General features: G+C 43.5%; 1 protein-coding gene across 3 annotated transcripts in view; it reads right to left on the reverse strand.

The window, feature by feature from the left end:
- Positions 1–1,437: 1,437 nt before the first annotated feature.
- PEBP4 (phosphatidylethanolamine binding protein 4) overlaps positions 1,438–15,391 on the reverse strand; it is a 236,690-nt gene continuing 222,736 nt past the window's right edge. For all 3 annotated transcript variants that reach the window (XM_081891177.1, XM_081891178.1, XM_081891176.1), the window contains exon 7: positions 1,438–2,871. In XM_081891177.1, coding sequence (XP_081747303.1) covers positions 2,780–2,871 — 92 coding nt within the window. In that variant the 3' untranslated portion in view covers positions 1,438–2,779. The remainder of the gene's footprint in view (positions 2,872–15,391) is intronic.

Below are 15,391 nucleotides of genomic sequence, written 5' to 3' on the forward strand. Positions count from 1 at the left end.
TTAAATATGTGGAAAAATAACATGGTCTTTGTTTTTTTCTTCAGCACCATCATCAAAATCTGATTGAAATTCACAGGTCCTAAGCCAGGCCACTGAAAAGAGCCACTTTAACTGGTAAATGGTAAGAGAAAGATTCATAGATTGCACCAGTGCCCTGATACAATACTCACATGCCAAAGGCCAGAACTTTGCTAACCAGTTCAGTAATCTTACACTGGTCAAAACAGTCTCAATCTCTGCTAGAAAAAAATTAAGCAAGTGCAGGGTCCAGGACAGACTTCTTTGACTCTTCTGCAACTTTTCCAGCATAGACCATATCAATGGAGTTCATGGACTACCAGCAGTCCACACACCACACTTGGAGAATGCCTTGTCTACACTGATCAACTGTCCAGTCTGTGTTTCAGACCAAAGTCTTTCCCAGCTTTACCAGGGCAGGGCAGGGCAGGAATTGAACCTGGACCCTTTTACACAGTCAAGTTGATGTTGAGTATGGTTGATGTTTTACTGTTTTGGCTATGATTTTACAGTGGTGCCTCGCAAGACGAAATTAATTCGTTCCGCAAGTCTTTTCGTCTTGCGAGTTTTTCGTCTTGCGAAGCACGGTTTCCCATAGGAATGCATTAAAAATAAATTAATGCGTTCCTATGGAAACCGCCTTCAGACCAGGTCCGGGGACAGTCTGTCCCCCGACCTCTTCTGAAGGCCGGCGGGGGCGAAAGTCTTTGCTTCCCCCCACCTGCCTTCCCGGGAGAGCGGAGAAATCCAGCGCTGCGTTTCTCCGTTCTCCCGGGAAGGCAGGCAGGGGGGAGCAAAGACTTTTGCCCCCCGCCCGCCTTCAGAAGAGGTCCAGGACCTCTTCCGAAGGCGGGCAGGGGGCAAAAGTCTTTGTCCCCCCTGCCTGCCTTTCCGGGGGCTTTTAAATTGCCCCGGGAGTGTCCCGGGGCGATTTGAAAGCCTCCGGACGGCTTTTGAAGGCAGGCGGGGGGGGGGGGGAGCAAAGACTTTTGCCCCCTGCCCGCCTTCAGAAGAGGTCCAGGACCTCTTCTGAAGGCGGGCGGGGGGCAAAAGTCTTTGCTCCCCCCCGCCTGCCTTCAAAAGCCATCCGGGATAGCGGGAAGCACTTCCCTGCTATCCCGGACTGCTTTTAAAATGCTGGCGGTGGGGAGCAAAGCCTTTCGGCCCCCGCCGGCCTTCCTGGACCTCTTCCTGGACCTCTTCCTGGACCTCTGAAGCTTTCTTCTTGCAAAGCAAGCCCATAGGGAAATTTGTTTTGCGAAGCGCCTCCAAAACGGAAAACCCTTTCGTCTAGCGGGTTTTTCGTCTTGCGAGGCGTTCGTCTTGCGGGGCACCACTGTATATACTGAAACATGCCAGGCGCTGCGAGAATGAGATTGTTTCACAACCCTGGAATAGGAAAGCTATAGGAAACCAGAGTCAAATCCTGCTGTTGCTTTATTGTGATTGCTGCAATGCATAGTAGGTATTACTGCTTGGGGGTGTGGCAACACACACACACACACACACACACACACACACACACACACGGAAACACCATGTCTGGAAAGACGACCATGAAGGGAAGTACTGTAAAAGAGTCGAGGTGGGCAATTTAGTGCCAATGAAATACCTAAAGCAAGAAGCGTCTGTGCAGCTCCAGGACACATGGCTGAAGCTCTGATTGGGCCTTTCAATAATAGTAACAGTTAAAAACAGCCTGGATGGGAAAGAACATTCCTGCTGTGGCTCTTAAAACTTTGTCAGCATTGGCTATAACTCAAATGATTCGAAAGGTCTCCAGTTGTTAAAGATATTCTGTCTTCTAATACTGCTGCTACTTAGAGGATGATATTTTGTGGATTGCACTAGAGGTTCTCTCGTTTATGCCTGACTTAAAAAATAATTAGTCTGAGACCAATTCATATTATTAAACACGCTGAAGGCTCATGCATGCTTACCTTTTGCCCTGTTCTTTCTAGGCACAGGTCCGCGTGTTAAAGTTTGGTGTCTGAGCACAATTTCCCCCCACTCTGGAGCTTTCCCCAGGAAAACTTGCTCTTTAAAGCTGAATTGGAGAAACTGACAATTTGGGTTTTCCATTGTTTGCTGTTTGCTCCAATTCAGCTCTCAAGAGCATATTTGAAAAGCTTTGGAGCAAAGAAAAAAGGGGGGGGCACTCCTGCATGGAGCTATAGAGCCTGGAAAAAGCAGAGGAAAGGTAAGTGTGGATAACCCTGAGTGGGACACGTGTAACCAGTGGATTCCAGAGCCATAACCTTTCTTTTTATGCAAACAGTGTTAGTATAAAGGGAGCACAACCTGGCTTGCTGGAAAATATGCATGGTTATGATTTCAAGACCCATCCTCCAGAAATCTAGCTGGTTAGTGGCAGAGATGTGTGTGAGATAATAGGTTAGTTAGAAAAGCAACTGTTGGAACCAGTCTGTTGTCATTTTGATCCAGGCTAATATAAAAAGAACCCTAAGGACACATTCAGCTCCACACAAGTCCTGCAGATTCTGCCTCCTTCCCATATACGTACTGCAAAATGTCTGGAAAGCTAGAGTCTTTTACATGTTACTCTTCATGCCAAAGTGAACTAGATGAAGGTTGGAATTGTAAGACTAAATCACAGCAACCTCTATGATGTCCTCTGAGCTGGCAAGTCACATCAAGAGTCTGGTGCTGCACGGAGATGATTCATTCTTAGTTTTTAAAGAGAAAAAGGGATCAAGCCAAGCATTTCAGCTGAAAGGGGAAAATATTGCTGCCGATCTTGCTAGTTGTTGTAGTTCTTAGTGATAAACTGGGTTGAAGCCACAGGGGTCCCAAGGTGAGAGTAATCCACAAAGTTCTCCATGTCCCAGGAACCTGGAAAGGGAAGAGAAATGACAAATTCTTACTCTTACTCAGGATCAAGCTACATGCGATGATGGACAATCACATATCCAACAGGAGCGCAAGTAGAGCATCAGCTGGATCCTTCCTTTGCTTTCTGATCATCTGGAACCTCTTCAACTGTTGAAGGTTGGCTGAGAAGAAATGTGTCCTGACATTTGGGGGTGGGAGAAAGCAGACAGACCGTGAGGAAGTAAGCTGTGCGTGGCGACACGGTTTAGCTCAGGGGTCGCCAAACTTATTGGACCAGAGCATACATTTTGAATTTTCAGAAAGTGCTGTGGGCATCAGTCACAAAATGGATGTAATGGGGAGCATAACACAAAATTAGAGAGTACACTCATTTCAGCTTCCATCCACCACACTGCTGCAAGCAGCCTCAAGCTTACCCTGGGAAGTTCAGATTGTGGTAGTCACATAATACTGTATTGATTTCTGTCTCTCACACACAGTGATGCTGTTGCTGTCTAAGGTCTCAACCAACTTGCCATTAAGTTTGGGCCTAGCTGTTTCATTTTTAATCTAGTCTGGGGCTAGATTTACTTGGGGAAAGACTCCTGAAAACTCATGTTTTCCCATTCATTCCTCTAGTCAGCATTTCGTGTCGTCTCCACCTCCATCTCTGTCCACTTGTCACAGCCAAGTTGAGCAGGCACATTCAATCTTACACACACCCTGGAGGCATCTTTGTGCTAGACTCAAACTTCTAGACCTGCACACAAATGAAGCACCAGTAACCGTGGAAGAGGAGGAGTGAGCCTGCACATTGTTTTCCTTTTTCAAAATCTCATTTTGCAGGGCTGCAACAATCACCAAGACCCACAAAGCAGAGAGGAAAAGGCACAGATAAGCTAATCAAGAGGAGGGCTTTTAAATGTGTATCAAGTAATGACATCTACCCTGGTGGACATCAGGGTCCAGAATCAATCTAAATTGAAGGCAGTATGTTGAGGACAAGAAGGAATGATTCTAGATTGGGAAAAACCTAAATTTTAGTGCTACAAACAGGTTCGTGTGTACACAGCCTGTGTGAGAAGAGGACAACCAGTGGTTTTTGAATGAAAAACGTATTTCCCTCAAGCTTCTGATCCCATGACCTGAGAACCATGGACAGAGAACAACAACAACAGAGAAACAAGAAGTGAAATTGTATCTAGTCTCAGAGAGCTTGCTTTCCCGCCCATTAACATGCTTGGGCAGCCATGGCTGCAACATTCTGTGAAGAAGTCACAGGGTGAGTCATGAAGTATGTATGGCTTCAAGGCCAAATTCTGCACAAGGGGGAAAGTCCCATTTCTTCTTCATTCATCAATAAAGCTGGCATTGGGTGGGGCTAATTTTTACAATGAAAGCTTTGTATAGATGAGGGGGACACCCTTCTCCCCACCTCCTGAGGCTTCATTGCCCCAGACACTTTTTACCCAGCCCAACTCTGATACCGACTGCAATAGCTCCTGCTCCTATTTCTTCAGCTGAAGGCAGCAGGAAACTGCACATTTCATGTTTAGAGCTTTAAGGCCCTAAAGAAAGACATGGGCACACTGCAAATTGCTTTCATTGTGGCGAAGCTTTCTCATTGCTTATGGTGCCTTTGACTGTTCATAAGAACACAAGATAAACCTTTGTGGATACACCAAAGGTCCATCTAGGCCAGTATCCTGATTCCCAGAATGGACAAGCAGGTCTTCTGGTTAATTCCCAAGCAGGACACAAAGGCAGTAGACCTCTCCTGCTCTGTTTTCACAACAGGTGCTGCTCAGGGACATATTGTCTCTGAACCTCAAGGTTCCACATGGCCATCATGGCTTAAAAGAACCATTATACATGGATATAACTTGGGGGGGTTAGGGAGGGGCACCTGCCCCCCTAAAACAAGTAAATCAATACAAAATACCTGAGGTTCTGCCCCTGAGCATAAAGCCTGCCCCCCAATAAATCCTAGCTACACCCATGCCATTGTGTATTTTGCCTACACTTCCCACTGGTGTACATGCAACAAATGTATCTATTGCTTAAATTGTCAAGCTCAAACTTCCTAATCTTTTAACTATAGAAGCAGCTAATCAATAGTAGGTCAACTCCCATTGACCCATAATAAAGAATAGGGTAGAGGTGCCCAAAGCATTGTCCTGCTTCAATTACATTTAATTGTTAAGAAAAATATTGCCATGTGTTAGATAGAATGGCAGGGAGGTGGGAAATGACAGGGAGGTAGCTCAGTTCTTTTAATTCATTTCCTTCAAGCAGTGGAATTGGTAAAACTGCAGCTTCTGCCTAGACTCACCAGTGCTTAGCATCCTGGGAACTAAAGTCATTTGATTACAATCTTGACACATGACTGGGCTAGACCTACAGCTCCTAGCACCCTTAACAAACTACATTACCCAGGTTCATTTGGGGAAAATTTATGTGCTTTAAATGTGTTTTAAATGCATGGTGTGTATGCATGGAGCAAGCCAGATGCAGAATCAATTGCTGCTATAATTTGAGTTTGCTCCCTCAGTAAAGAACGGAGGACTCTTTGGGGAAAGTAAATGAACTGACATTGCACAATGTGTACTCTCCCAAATATGGGAGCAGCTTAAGCTCCATGACTGACACTTCCTTGGGGTTAACCCAAAACTGCCAACTTTGTATGGAGGGAGCAAGAAACAAGGATTGCTGTAGAGTAGGGGCTTTCTTCTCATTTAGCAGCAGAACAGCAGTGCATAGAAGCTCCTTGCTCTTGTTCTCCAGCACTGAGCCACAAGGAGCCACCAGGCACGCAGAAGCATGTACCTCGGCTGGTTCCTCTTTCAGTTTGTGGCAGCAAAGGGAAGGCACTTGAACTCAGCTGCATCCTTGCTTGTTCATTGCTGGACTCATTGCCTTGGAGGCAGATGATGAAGCAACCAAATTTTGCTCACTGTTTTGCAAGAGCTGCAGGGTTGGTTTGTTATGTTCATTAACCTCAAGATCTGAATTTAGATAAAGCAGGCAGTCTTCCTGGCCCAGCAACAATCACAAGGAAGGCAGCATGGACAGCTGCAGAAGGAGAAGAATGGGGTCATAACAACTAGAGTTGGAAGAGACCATGAGGGTCATCTGGTCCAACCCCCTGCAACACATGGGGCTCACACCCATGACCCTGAGATTAAGAGTCTCATACTCAACAGCGATTGTGGTAATGGATGTTTTTTAAAAAAACCTTTCCAATATTTCAGGGGTGGCCAACTCCCAAGAGACTGCGATCTACTCACAGAGTTAAAAATTGGCAGTGATCTACCCCCTTTTGGGGGGTTCAGGTCAAAGTTGTTTAGCTTCTTTGGGGGAGCCAGTGATCTACCAGTGATCTACCACAGATGTCCAGTGATCTACTGGTAGATCATGATCTACCTGTTGGACGTGCCTGCAATATTTCATTTCATTCCTTTAAATATTTGACCTTATAAAAAACAAGGCATGAGACACAAGCTTCCCTGCCTCCCTCTGACAAGCCCACCCTTGCTTGCTGAAGTGGGAATTCAATGACCTCCTGCCCTCTTCCCCAATCCCGCCTTACAGAGCAGAGATTGAGTTCTCTCTCTCTTGTGAATATGTTACAATCCTTATTGCTTTGATATGAAATGGCCAACTCATTCACTAATCTTGGGTGTTGGTGACTCACCAGAACTCTTTAATAACCAAAAATGGGTCGGGGTGGGAAAGAAGGAAGGAAGAGTGAGCCACTGTAGGTCAGAAGGGCTGAAATCCATTCTGTGTCTGAACAATGAGGGACTTCACACTTGGCTTGGCCCGTGGTTGGAGCTCATTTCCTGCAGAATTATATCATAGTGTCTTGCCCTTATCTGAGCTCTTACTCAGTTGAAAACATACAGCAAACATCTGCTCTTTCCATTGCTATCGTTCCTATTGAACAGATGGCAATAGTGAAGCACAGTGGGGAGAGAACTGTTTTGTCCAAATCATAATAGCAAAACTGTAAATAAGAGCAAGAGGCCCAATGTTTGGCATTTGGGATGATAATGAGTATTGATGCTCCCAGGATGATGCAGATTCTGCTCCCATTCTGCTAACATACAAGTACTTTTAGTAAAATCCATCTTCTTCTCAAGGCCCATGATAGTGCCAATTCCATTACTATCATACATCTTTCTTCCCTTCTGCCTGCCACAGCAACACCAACCAGTATCTTGAGGCCGAGATTTATCCATTGCACAGTTCTGCTCTTCACTGCTTGTCACAGCAATCCTGCAGTTCTTTTGCAGCCTACTTGCTGTGTGTTTTCATCAACCATTTCTCATATGAACTGGATGTCTCTATCACCATTTCATTGTTTTGAACAAAACAGCTGACCTCTTCCACATGAGCGTGGTTGTGGAATCACTGTGCAAATCCAAGGTCATGTTACTAAGCATGCAGACACAAGAAGAATGGGCCCAGAAACCATCCAGCATCTAACTTTGCAGGCTATAATATCCTGGATGTTGACTCTCACCACTGATAGAAGAACTCACACAATCACAGTCATACTTTGTCCTGGTATCAGCAGAGTTGGTGTTTTATAATTTATCTGTCTCATCACTGGGACTCTTCTGGGTGAAAGGGGTCCTGAAGCTTTTCTGCAAAGATTAATGATGTCCCAGTAGCGGAAGGCGGGAATCCTTTTTGCCATTAACAGTACCTAGTCTTGTGTCGTTTTGATTACACTGCTGAACACACTCATGTTGTAGCCCAGTTCATTTAACTTGAGGAGACTGCCAAGTGGCAACCCCCACTGAGAAGCTAGATGGTGAGTTTGGATGATGTTCTAGGAATTCCTTATACTTCTACTTAATTCCTTTTATATTCTCCAATTCCAACTGCATAGGCAGAAATACTGGGCTCATACAAGTGTTGGCTGTGAAGGTCTAAAGGGACCGGGAGAGAATCAGTTTTAGAGCATGCCGCCATGGTTTATGACCAGCTGATTCCTTCTGGAACAACATTAGCTAATTCTAAAAAGACTGCACAAATAATGGTAGTTCTACAGCAGCAAAGGTTTGCTTATATTAAGATTATTTTTATACAGTCATTTACATATAACAACAATTCACCAATTGAGGAGTGGGGACCCAACAGCAGAGAAAAACCATGATTATTTTTATACAGTCATTTACATATAACAACAATTCACCAATTGAGGAGTGGGGACCCAACAGCAGAGAAAAACCATGATGACATTATGCTGAGGTAAACATTATGGCTCCTTGGGATGTGTACTTAGAAGATAATGGAAACACATTTCATTACATCACCACCTAACATTTGTAGGTGCATACTTAAAACATAAAAGCTAAAGGATCCCTGACTGTTGAGTCCAGTCGTGGACGACTCTAAGGTTGTGGCGCTCATCTCGCTTTACTGGCCGAGGGAGCCGACATTTGTCCGCAGACAGTTTTTCCGGTTCATGTGGCCAGCATGACTAAGCTGCTTCTGGCGAAATCAGAGCAGCGCACAGAAACACGGTTTATCTTCCTGCCGGAAGATCAACTTGCACTTTGACGTGCTTTCAAACTTCTAGGTTGGCAGGAGCAGGGACCGAGCAACAGGAGCTCACCCTGTCGTGGGGATTCGAACTACCGACCTTCTGATCAGCAAGTCCTAGGCTCAGTGGTTTAGACCACAGCGCCACCCGTGTCCCTATATTTAAAACATACTAGGGATAAATAAATAAAAAAAATTATGTGAGCTGACTCCTGTAGCTAACCATAACCTATCCCAATGTGATCTTTGCATTAATTCTTATCTTTAGTATGATCCACACAGGGATGCCCTATTCAAATTCTCACCAATGCAAGTCTCAGGATGTATGGAAGCACAGAGTGGGAGCTGGCTCTGCCCTAATCAGGGAAGCTGCAGTCTTGGTATGCAGCTCACTAAAATCCTCACCGGGTTTGGGATGTTCCAGTATCTATAGAATGAAGTTTATGAATCCAGTTCATACACACACATCTTGAACTATACAGCAGCAGAAATCCCTTTTAGTGAGAGGGCAAAGTGATCTTTCTATCTCAACTGCTGTCAAATAATCTTCTATTTTCATTTACTTTTCTCTCTGCTGCTGAATGTGTCAGCTCACATTACCCCTGAAAAAAACTACAAATACTGTACATACAGATTCACCCTATCCAGAAAAAATCTCACACAGCTTGCTAGTATGCTGAGGACATATCTAACATAATTGCTACAATTCTGCAAAGATTTCTTTGTCTTTAACTTCCTTCAGTTAGTGTCACTTTTCTCTTTCCATTTCCCACTGATTTAATGAAGTATTTAAGTTAAAGACCAACAGAGGCCACAGTTTAGTGCCCTCTTCTGGACACTTGAAACTTTAGGAATGTCTGCCATTAAATTTTCCTGAAGCCTTTGCGTGATGAAACTTGATTCTCCACCACCTGGACCCTTGTTTGTAATGGAGATGAAAACTGTACATTATTTTAAAATTGTATTTATTTTATTTTATTGATGTTCTTGTATGCAAGCAGCTCTGGGGTCTTTATGATAAAAATAAAAACCTCTGCAAAAAAAGAAGTTATGTCTATCATTAAAAGTTCAGCCTGTTTTGTGAAATGGAATTTTCTAGACTTGGAAAATAATATTAATAATATAAATGTAGAAAAACCTTTACTTGAATTTTACATTCAGTGCACATGAAAGTATTTTGGAAGGAAATTTAATTACAGAAGTATCTATGATCTCATCAAAGAAAGCTATGGTCATAATATTGGGCACAATTATATACAACTAAGTTTCAATGAAATTAATAGGACTTTGCATACATAATTACAAGCAGTACTTTTGGCCAATGTTAATATGTAGTGTTAAATTAGGGCTTGCTCAAAGGCAACGTTTCCCATGTCATTGAAGACATGAGGCGCTGTAAGTATTAGCATTCCTTATGGTATGAGTGTTCATTGTAACAGGGCCATTGTCTATTACACACTCTTCTCCAAGAGAAACTGATCTGTCCAAAGAACAGAATGCAAAAACATTCACAACTCTCCTCTGCACCTGCCACCCAGCTACTCAGTCAGCGAACTGTGGGAGAATGTCTCTTTCCCAGGGGCATAGCATGGGGGGGGGGGAGAGGGAACCTGGCCCCGGGTGTGAATTTTTGAGGGGGGCAAAGCAGATGCCCCTAGTGCTGCCCAGCTCACTGGAGAAACCAACCCTGGTGGAGAGGAGCACCAGGGCAGACTGTGCTGGGGGTGCCAGCATGGGGGCTCCTGCTCCATGCCCACCAAGAGCTCGGAGACTACCATCATCGGCATGGGGCAGGGGCCTGCTTCAATAAATGCCCCCATTGCTAATATGCCTGAGACTCAGTTGCGTTCCATTGGCCCTATTATGCTTTTCAAATGAAACTATATTATTTATAGTCCACCTGTTGCCCTGCAGAGTACAGATCACAACAATAATTCCTAGATCCTTCTTAATCTCAGAGTATTTTTAAAACCATGCTTGATATTTAACAGTTTGTCTTGCAAGATCAGATAGAATATGCTAAGTCAAGGTTGCTAGCTCAACTCCCACATGGTTCTTGGGTCTCAGTATCGTCACAGCAATGGATAGTTTTATTTGCCAATATATCTCCAAGTAATTCACTTGATTCTATTGTCTTTTTATATTTCTGACAACAATGTAAAAGTCACTATGTGATCTTTATCTGCCTTTACTGGTATAGAAGTCAAAATACAATGTTGGGCAAAATGCTTCGCAATGGTTTGAGTGGTGTGAATGAGCCATATGGTGGATGATCAGGTCATCTGTTTCAACAAATTTGATCTAAAAAAACAAACCCTCATAAATGTACTCTGTGAATTTGGCAGAAAATTCTGAGAATAGCTTTATGATTCAGCAGTGAAAAAAAGCTAAAAATAATCTTACATCAAGTGTTTTAGTAGCAGAGCCTCTCTGGTGAGAGTCAACATCCTGGCACAGCTGTTTGACAACTTATAATACTAATGTACTAGATTATTCCAAAACTGTAGACACAAGAAAAATCCACAGTTTCAAAGCTCAACAGCCTGTAGCTGAATGATACTGCAACAGGATTATAATATTACCTTTTTAAAAGGTATGATACAGAAACTTTTGGGAGTTGGTTTTTGCTACTAGTCTTGTACTACACAGAGTCTTCTCTCAGTTTTCTTTGCTTTTGGCAGAGAAGCTATATCTGCCATACAGAGAAGTAGTAGGGAGTGTCAGGTCTTTGATATCCCATTCTTGGGAATTCTTGCCGGACAGTAAGATTGCTGTAATTCTTTTTTCTTCAAAAAGTAAGGCAGATCTCCTTAAATAACTCTGTCAGTGGATATGCTGTGCCTTGTGTACAGGGATGCCTTCTTCAATCCCTTCTCAAAGTATGCCTTGCTAATGCTGGGAAGCAGAGCAATCAAGCAACTTTTCTCTCCATCCCTTCCCAAAGGAAACTTTTAGACCATTCTGTGGCTCTGTGTCCAGTTAGATGCACTTTGTTGTTGTTTAGTCGTGTCCGACTCTTCGTGACCCCATGGACCAGAGCACGCCAGGCGCTCCTGTCTTCCACTGCCTCCCGCAGTTTGGTCAAACTCATGCTGGTACCTTCAAGAACACTGTCCAACCATCTTGTCCTCTGTCGTCCCCTTCTCCTTGTGCCCTCCATCTTCCCCAACATCAGGGTCTTTTCCAGGGAGTCTTCTCTTCTCATGAGGTGGCTAAAGTGTTGGAGCCTCAGTTTCAGGATCTGTCCTTTCAGAGAGCACTCAGGGCTGATTTCCTTAAGAATGGATAGGTTTGATCTTCTTGCAGTCCATGGGACTCTCAAGAGTCTCCTCCAGCACCAGAATTCAAAAGCATCAATTCTTCGACAATTCTTCTTTGTGGTCCAGCTCTCACTTCCATACATCACAACTGGGAAAACCATGGCTTTAACTATACGGACCTATGTTGGCAAGGTGATGTCTCTGCTTTTTAAGATGCTGTCTAGGTTTTTCATTGCTTTTCTCCCAAGAAGCAGGCGTCTTTTAATTTTGTGACTGCTGTTACCATCTGCAGTGATCATGGAGCCTAAGAAAGTAAAATCTCTCACTGCCTCCATTTCTTCCTCTTCTATCTGCCAGGAGGTGATGGGCCCAGTGGCCATGATCTTCGGTTTTTTGATGTTGAGCTTCAGACCATATTTTGCGCTCTCCTCTTTCACCCTCATTAAAAGGTTTTTTAATTCCTCCTCACTTTCTGCCATCAAGGTTGTATCATCTGCATATCTGAGGTTGTTGATATTTCTTCCAGCAATCTTAATTCCAGCTTGGGATTCATCCAGCCCAGCCTTACGCATGATGAATTCTGCATATAAGTTAAATAAGCAGGGAGACAATATACAGCCTTGTCGTACTCCTTTCCCAATTTTGAACCAATCAGTTGTTCCATATCCAGTTCTAACTGTAGCTTCTTGTCCCACATAGAGATTTCTCAGGAGACAGATGAGGTGATCAGGCACTTCCATTTCTTTAAGAACTTGCCATAGTTTGCTGTGGTTGACAGTCAAAGGCTTTTGCATAATCAATGAAGCAGATGTAGATGTTTTTCTGGAACTCTCTAGCTTTCTCCATAATCCAGCACATGTTTGCAATTTGGTCTCTGGTTCCTTCAAAATCTAGCTTGCACTTCTGGGAGTTCTTGGTCCACATACTACTTAAGCCTGCCTTGTAGAATTTTAAGCATAACCTTGCTAGCGTGTGAAATGAGTGCAATTGTGCGGTAGTTAGAGCATTCTCTGGCACTGCCCTTCTTTGGAATTGGGATGTAGACCGATCTTCTCCAATCCTCTGGCCACTGTTGAGTTTTCCAAACTTGCTGGCATATTGAGTGTAGCACCTTAACAGCATCATCTTTTAAAATTTTAAATAGTTCAGCTGGAATATCATCACTTCCACTGGCCTTGTTATTTGCAGTGCTTTCTAAGGCCCATTTGACTTCACTCTCCAGGATGTCTGGCTCAAGGTCAGCAACCACACTACCTGGGGTGTACGAGACATCCATATCTCTCTGGTATAATTCCTCTGTGTATTCTTGCCACCTCTTCTTGATGTCTTCTGCTTCTGTTAGGTCCTTACCACTTTTGTCCTTTATTATGGTAATCTTTGTATGAAATGTTCCTTTCATATCTCCAATTTTCTTGAACAGATCTCTGGTTTTTCCCATTCTATTATTTTCCTCTATTTCTTTGCATTGCTCGTTTAAGGCGGCCTTGCTATTTTTTTGGAAATCTGCATTCAATTTCCTGTATCTTTCACTATCTCCCTTGCATTTTGCTTTCCTTCTCTCCCCCCCCCCCCCGCTATTTGTAAGGCCTCGTTGGACAGCCACTTTGCTTTCTTGCATTTCCTTTTCATTGGGATGGTTTTCGTTGCTGCCTCCTGTATAATGTTACTAGCCTCCATCCATAATTCTTCAGGCACTCTGTCCACCAAAGCTAAATCCTTAAACCTGTTCCTCACTTCCACTGTGTATTCATAAGGGATTTGATTTAGATTGTATCTTACCGGCCCAGTGGTTTTTCCTGCTTTCTTCAGTTTAAGCTTGAATTTTGCTATAAGAAGCTGATGATCTGAGCCACAGTCAGCTCCAGGTCTTGTTTTTGCTGACTGTATAGAGCTTCTCCATCTTTGGCTGCAGAGAATATAATAAATCTGATTTTGATACTGCCCATCTGGTGCTGTCCATGTGTAGAGTCGTCTCTTGTGTTGTTGGAAAAGCGTGTTTGTGATGACCAGCTTGTTCTCTTGACAGAACTCTATTAGCCTTTGCCCTGCTTCGTTTTGAACTCCAAGGCCAAACTTGCCAGTTGTTCCTTTTATCTCTTGATTCCCTACTTTAGCATTCCAATCCGCTATAATGAGAACATCCTTCGTTGGTGTCATTTCTAGAAGGTGTTGTAAGTCTTCATAGAATTGGTCAATTTCAATTTCTTCAGCACTGGTAATTGGTTTATAAACTTGGATTACTGTGATGTTAAAAGGTCTGCCTTGGATTCATATCGATATCATTCGATCATTTTTGCTTTCGCCACTCTTTTATTGACTATGAGGGCCACTCCATTTCTTTTATGGGATTCTTGCCCACAGTAGTAGATGTGATGGTCATCCGAACTGAATTCGCCCATCCCGTCCATTTTAGTTCACTGATGCCCAGGATGTCAATATTTATTCTTGCCATCTCATTTTTGACCACATCCAACTTACCAAGGTTCATGGTTCTTACATTCCAGGTTCCTATGCAATATTTTTCTTTACAGCATTGGACTTCCCTTTCGCTTCCAGACATATCCGCAACTGAGCGTCCTTTCGGCTTTGGCCCAGCCGCTTCATCAGCTCTGGATCTACTTGTACTTGTCCTCCGCTCTTCCTCAGTAGCATGTTGGACGCCTTCTGACCTGAGGGGCTCATCTTCTAGTGCCATAACTTTTATATGCCTGTTGTCTTTGTCCATGGAGTTTTCTTGGCAGGGATACTGGAGTGGCTTGCCGGTTCCTGCTCCAGGTTCCTGCTCCATCTTGGGTGCCCTGCACGGCATAGCTCATAGTTTCTCTGAGTTATTCAAGCCCCTTCACCATAGCAAGGCAGTGATCCATGAAGGGGAGATGCACTTTAGTCTACTAGTTTCAACAGGACTGTAGCTTGCCTAGCTCTCTGTGTGAATTTTTGATGCTGAGAATTTTTGACAAGGAGTTCTCTGTAAGCTATTATAACTTTACTCTGCTTGCTACTCAGCCCCAATAGAAGAATGATAACCTTCCAGATAACCTGTTGACTTGATGCTTTTTTTATTTAGATGTTGCAAGTTTGAAAGCTGTAGGGAACATTGTGGACAGTTTGGGAACTCCTGCTCTTGAACATTGGCTGTTTGCTTCAAATTATATGCCTCTCAAGCCATATATGCCCTGATTCTGGGGGGCTGCCTGAACCCTTCAAACTCCTATTGAAATAATAAGATCATTTCTCTGCATGCAGCCTTTTATCTGATCAGGAGCTGTCTGGTGTAGAAAGCTCTTTGATAAAGGCATCTCAATTCTGTTAATCACTGAGGCACAGGTGATCAGCACCTTTCCGAATAAGGACACACATGGAGGTGAGACTGTGTGATGCACTGTGCTGTACCACACTACCACCTCTACAAAGCAATTTCTTTCAAATATTCCTGCCCATATTACAGCAAAGTGGAGCGTGCTTAAGAGTGAACTGTCTCTATAGTGTAAGTGCCCAATTATCTTAAAGACTAACAACTCAGCTAAAGTTTCCTGATCCATCTAGGAGAAAATAAGTGAGTGTTATAAACAGCCAAATTTAGCTTACAAGGAGCTGGGAGGAGCAAAATAAACTGCAGATGAAATAATTAAAAAACAATTTTGGACATAATGACAGGAGAACACTGCAGAGCAGCATGGGTCTCAAGCTTTCCTCTTCATTAAGTAGAGTAGATCTAGCATTAGTGT

Source organism: Podarcis melisellensis, assembly GCF_964234715.1.
Source record: "Podarcis melisellensis genome assembly, chromosome: 15".
NCBI classification, from domain to species: domain Eukaryota; kingdom Metazoa; phylum Chordata; class Lepidosauria; order Squamata; family Lacertidae; genus Podarcis; species Podarcis melisellensis.